The sequence below is a fragment of the Lutjanus erythropterus genome, chromosome 10, assembly GCF_056507025.1.
Source record: "Lutjanus erythropterus isolate fLutEry1 chromosome 10, fLutEry1.hap2, whole genome shotgun sequence".
NCBI classification, from domain to species: domain Eukaryota; kingdom Metazoa; phylum Chordata; class Actinopteri; order Lutjaniformes; family Lutjanidae; genus Lutjanus; species Lutjanus erythropterus.
Genome location: NC_139326.1, coordinates 29,745,392 through 29,751,391, shown reverse-complemented (window position 1 = coordinate 29,751,391; position 6,000 = coordinate 29,745,392). Strand labels below are relative to the sequence as shown.

The 6,000-nt window shown below is 38.2% G+C and overlaps 1 protein-coding gene across 1 annotated transcript in view; it reads right to left on the bottom strand.

Moving 5' to 3' along the window:
- Window positions 1-308: 308 nt before the first annotated feature.
- Window positions 309-6,000, bottom strand: part of sv2ca (synaptic vesicle glycoprotein 2Ca) — a 43,482-nt gene continuing 37,790 nt past the window's right edge. The window contains exons 7-13 of the mRNA XM_084728991.1: window positions 5,286-5,396; window positions 5,069-5,157; window positions 4,505-4,669; window positions 4,167-4,300; window positions 3,208-3,414; window positions 2,812-2,971; window positions 309-1,374 (exon numbers count right to left, since the gene is read on the bottom strand). Of these exons, the coding sequence (XP_084585117.1) occupies window positions 1,191-1,374; window positions 2,812-2,971; window positions 3,208-3,414; window positions 4,167-4,300; window positions 4,505-4,669; window positions 5,069-5,157; window positions 5,286-5,396 (1,050 nt within the window). The 3' untranslated portion in view covers window positions 309-1,190. The remainder of the gene's footprint in view (window positions 1,375-2,811; window positions 2,972-3,207; window positions 3,415-4,166; window positions 4,301-4,504; window positions 4,670-5,068; window positions 5,158-5,285; window positions 5,397-6,000) is intronic.

Genomic DNA, 6,000 nt, shown 5'->3' with positions numbered 1-6,000 from the left:
ATTTTTAATACAAAGCTAACTTAGTTTGAGATGTCTTTGTTACATCTTTATGACATGTCCAAAATGTACCACTTTATTTGAGGTCAATGAAAATATTCATGAAGCACTTATGACAGCCAGTGTCAAAACCAACCACATATGAGAGTAATAATGTTATGTTATAACGTAAAGCTAATTAGTTTCTTCAAGTTTGATAATGTCAAGTTGTCATGACAAAGACATCGATAGGCTATGTTGACTTGGTTAATGGCAAGTAAACATAACAAAGACATTTTTGTCTTGGCTAATTTCAAGTTGTCATAAAAGACATTTCTGTCTTGGTTAATTTCAAGTTGTCATAACAAAGACATCTTAAACAATGTCAACTACGCATTTAAAATGCTATAGCTGGCCAAATGACACTTAATGACAACAGTTATAAACCTTCATAAAAACTCTTTCATGTTCATTCCAGCTGTCATGACATGGTTATAAGAGTATAATGACAGTCCTATGCACATCCTTTCAAATAAAGTGTTACCAAGTGTTGTAATATGCGAGTCTCTCTATTATATGACTTGTACTTGCACATAAAGTACTTTTGTGTGTGGCTTTTTATGTATTTGTGTATACTATACCGTGTATGGTATGTGGGTCCTGTGGGCAAGCCAGCTGTCATACAGCTGTGTCGTGTGACCGCTCTGTCTGATCATCTATTCCCTACGTTGTCACACAGCAGGTTGGCTGTGCTCATTACAGCTTGTTTTTCACTTTTCTCCCCATCTGGCTTTTCTTAATAAGACTGTATCAATATTAAAAGCTTTGAGCTTTAACCATGCACTGACTCCATACAAGGTTATGGCTGCAGCTGGAACGTGTACCCACTGAAAAACAAAATTCCACCAAAGTCTCCGTACCAAAACCTGTGCAAACTCTCAGCTCTGTCATGTGAAGTCTCACAACAATACATTCACATTCACGGCTGAGCTTATTATTGACTGAAGAGGAATATAATGATTTGATTTATATGATAAAAGTAAACCACACTGGGAAAAGGTGGGTTTGGATCCGGCTTTATCTACGGTATGTTAGCTAAATGTGATTAATGTGTGATCCAAGCCGTTTGCACTCCTTGCTCAATACTCCCTGGGCTTCCTCTCAGATTCACCCAGGTTGTATCCAGGTTTTATCCCAGCTGATAGACGCTGGTGTTACATGAGGACATTTGCCCTGGTGTCAGGCAACCGCAGTCCAACCAGGCCTCCCCCGACGAGCACAGATGAGGCCATGAGGATGGGGATGGCCTTTGTGATGCCAACAAGAGAGCCAAAAATCAGGTTCCCCAACACTGCAGCCAGCTTACACAGAGCATTGCAGAACCCAAAGCCTGTTCCTCTGCAGAAAGAAAAATCAGGAGGTGAAAGATAGAGAAGAAAGATAAATATGTTAAATTCAACTCAATTACCTTTCTATGTGTAGCCTTTTATAAAGGTTCCACTTGGAACCCTTACTTGGAGCAACATAGAGCGGTCTACCTAAGACCATCTGTGAAAGATTTCACCAGGAATACTTTTTCCTCCAATATGGAGCCAGCCCCATTCCAGGTCAAGAACCAAATTTTGAACCCTTCTGAGGGTTTCAACAATCCTTGAAGAACTTTTTTTCTACTGAACAGGGTCCTTTGGATGAAAAGGGCTCTTAATGGAAACCTTAGTTTTAAGATACTCCTGGTCAAATATTATTCAACTACAGGTCAAAGTTACTCAAGTTAAAATATTAGAGTACTTGTTTTTAAAAATACTTAAGTATTCAAAAGTACAAATTACAAAGTACATTTTCTAATATCAATACATGCTGTATTGTTTTCATGTTGCATTTACAGAAGCTTGTAACTCTCTGAAATCATCTAATGATGCACTGATGCTTGTAGAACCACTCTGCTACACAAAGTCTATAGAAACACCTATAAAAATTTCAGCATAGAAATACAATCAAAAACAAAAAGAACAGTTACTGTCATTTTCTGAAGTAACAAAATCACTGCATAAAATTAGGTTGAAGCTAACTGTAAGGATTTCTCCAAGTCTGTTAAATAACTAAGATTTCTTTCTGTCTTCAGAGGCAGTATATACATGAATTATGCTGTATTTTTCACCCCGATAAAAACAATCCAACTTTAAAAGCTACCTGGAATAATTAATAATTATAATAACATCTTGAGATTTAATTTTGTCTTTCTCCTGCCGTCACCATTACCACTTTTTGTTTGAATGAAAGAGGGAGAGCTTGCTTGCGTCTGGATGACGTATTTCTGCTTTTTACATCAATCACAGTTGAAAGCAGGTACTGTGATTGGTTTCCCTCTGTGAGGAACACAGCGTGTGGACAATTGCATTTTAGAAAAGAAAAAACAGCAACAGCTGACTGCAGAGCTATGCTTAGTCTAAAAGCAATGAGTAACAGCAACCTTCCTAGAAATGTAGTGGAGTCAAAAGTACAATATTTGTCTTTGAAATGTAGTGGAGTGAAAGTCATAAGTTTACTAAAGTAAACTGCAGATACTCAAAAATATACTTAAGTACAGTACTCAAGTAAATGTACTTTGTTACTGTCCACCACTGCAAAGAACCCTTGACAATCCATTCTCTCAGGGGTTTGTCAAGGGATCAAGGGTTCTTTTGAGGGTAATATTAGTATTACCAAGTAACCAAGTACCATAGTTCTGGGTAGAACCTGGACAGAACACTTTTGGAACACTTATTCCTGAGAGTGTATATAAATGCACAAACAAGTCCTAACAACTGTGTACTCATCTATTGTTTGTCCCCTCACCTCCTGACAGTCGGGAACGACTCCGTCGTGACCACATCCAGGGAGTTCCAGGCAGAGATGCTCAGACCGTTGTAAAGGCACAACATGAAAATCATCATGGACTCACTGGTGCCGAACCACAAGAAGAAACAGCTGATGCCTGAAAGGACCATAGATCCACCTGGTGAACACATGAACACACACAGAGCAAGAACGAAGGGGCAAGAGTTAGTGCAAGTGACATTCAGTTGACTAATGTTCAGCTAAATCATAGGGCTAATAACAATTGCCTCTCATACTCAATGATGGATGTCACGGCCATAGCATGAATCACTTCAGCATCCTACAGTCAACATGAAAGCCAATTACTCAAATGCACACAATAATATGAACTTCACGGCTGCCCTCCATTCTTACCCAACATGGACAGACGTCCAATTTTGTCCATGAGAAGGGCGGACACGATGTTGCCGGGCAGAACAGCCAGGGTCCCCAGGAAGTTAATGAAGTAGACCCAGTAGGCACTGTAGTCATCATCAAACGTCATCTGGCATCCTGTCTTGTTGTGGGTAAATGTGCTGTTGACCACCTCCGTGCCATCTATCAACTTGGATTCATCGATGTCTGGCCAAAGAATTTTAAAAAAACTTCAGTTACCACCTTGCAGTTGTATGCCTCCTGCAAAAAGTCATGTTGCTGTTTACATCCATGTCTAACTATGAATTTAGTAAAGGGACAGTTCACAACCAAAATCAAAAATGCATATTTTTTACATGGACTGTAGTGCTAGATAGTCTGGGTGAGAGCTGCAGAGTTTTGGAGATATTGGCCACAGAGGCATCTGCCTCATCTTATCTGCCTAATATAATGGGACTAAATGACACTCAGCTTGTGGTGTTCAAAGCAGCAAAAAAAGCCATTTGAAAAAATTCAAAACCAGTGTGTCTTCCCAAAAATCATGACCTGGTTACCCAAGATAATCCATACAGAAAGCAGTTTTGGGAACTATTTTCTTTCTATTAGAAATAGAGTAGTTCCAGTAGATTTAAATGTAGTTTAGGTCAATTCTACTGTGGAAATAAAGTAGTTGCTACATGAAACTGCTCACAACAAGGTCTGTGGATTATTTTGAGTAACCATGTCATGTTTCTCAGTGTATGTGTATGTGCACAATATGAATTGCAAATTGGACCAGGATTGTCACAAATCATTTCAGATTTTCAGCGAGCACAGAGAAACTTTCCACTTTCAGCATTTGATGTGAAAACATCCTGCCAGAGTTAAATTCTGCACATACATCATTCTGCAGGAACAAGACGTAAAACATGTTTTTGAGTTGAGGGGTACTTTAAGAATCTTTAATCCCAATATCTCACCTGTGTTGAAGAAGAAAGCATCAATGAAAGTACAGTTACGGAAGAAGGAACCCACCGATGTCACATCGTCAAAGTAGCAGTTACGAAAGGTGGAGTCAATGAAGGTGACGGACTTCAGCTTCATATTAATAAATCTGAAGAAACACAGTATAATAGTTACAGTTTATTATCAATTTAGCTGCACTGGAACAACATCTTATCACTTAAGATCTGATCTTCTTGTCATTGTACAAATGTGCTGTTTAACTGTAAGAACTCTAATATTAACATTATGAACTTCACAAGTATTGATTTGATTTTGCATCCACTGATCCTGCTGCTAACTTGACTTGTCCTACCGATCATTGATGAAGAGGCCATTTTTATGAATCTGGTTCTCCAAGGTGAAGTTGAAGGTGAAGTCTTCGATGCGTTCATTGTTGTAGATTTTCACTTTGGAGGCGTACTCATCCGCCTGGAGGTGTTTAATGACATCAGGGAACCAGACTGACAGACCATAATACCTGCAACCAGAGGGATACAGTTATATCAGGACATCAAAACTCAATCACAGATACACTCTTGAATCTGCAGTCAGACACAAGCAGAGAGGTAGACGAACACAGTAGAAGACCAGAAGACACTTGTGGTTTCTGTTTGATTTTAGAGAGTGTTTCCAAGGTGTTTTTAATCTCTGGCTGCTCTTGCTCCTATCTCTGATCCCGCTGAGACACCGATGGACCAGTATTGATCCACAGAGTGTGATTGATTTCGAGATCACGCAACTTCTGCACAGCAGAAAGATCAAGATGACAGAAATGCAATGTGGCTGCGAGCCCGACTGCCGAGTACTATTATCTGACCAGAGAAATTAGACCTGTCTGATTCTTTTATGACACAAATAACATCAGAAAGAAGCTCACCCGAATGACAGCGTGAACCACACGATAGCCAGTCGCATCATGTTTTCTCGCATTGGGTAGTTGAAGCACTTCATGAGATTCATATAGATCTAAAATGGACAAGAGACTTATTATACATTACGTGACCAAAACAGAGATTTGGGTTCAGGGCAGTAGACAGAAATGAACAAAAACAAAAATTAATGCCTGGCAAGTAAACATGAAGACAAACATTTACCCCATTTATTTCAGCCTTTATCCTGAAGAAAAACTTGGACACTGGGTTTCCAGACTCTGACTCCATTTCCACCAGTTCATCCAGCTGCTTCGGGATCTTGATCCTGTTTACCTGGAAAATACATCAAAGAAGAAAATGATGACCTGGGTGAACCAAAATATCAATTATCACAATATCACAATTAAAAAATATATCTTGATTCCATGCCAGAATGTGGCAATATCTGCTGTGACATTACATGGTGAATTTTATTCTATTATTTTTATTTTATTTAATAAAAGGACTGTTACAGACTACTGCATTGCTTTTTGCAATTGTACATACACAATTCAAAGACAGTTCATGACATTTTTTTTTTTGCACGCACTTGTACTTTGCATGGCTGGCTACATTTATTTTACTTTATCAAAGAAGAAAAGCAGAAGAACTTTTACTTAAGCTGTACTTGGGACCAACCCAAAATGTTGGTATTTGTTTATAGACAGCTCGGACAAATCCTACTGATTTTTTTGAAAAATTGATCACTCATATTTCATATTACTCAGCAACTTGGGCTCAAAACTCAAAAATCTATTGAAGTAATTTGCCTTGAAATTTTATGTTTTATGAACTTTTGTGTTTACTGTGTACTAGGGCAAATGTAAAAAAAATTATAATAATGATATGAAAATGTTTTTTTTCTTTTATCAATGCAAAAAAAAATAAAATTCTATAT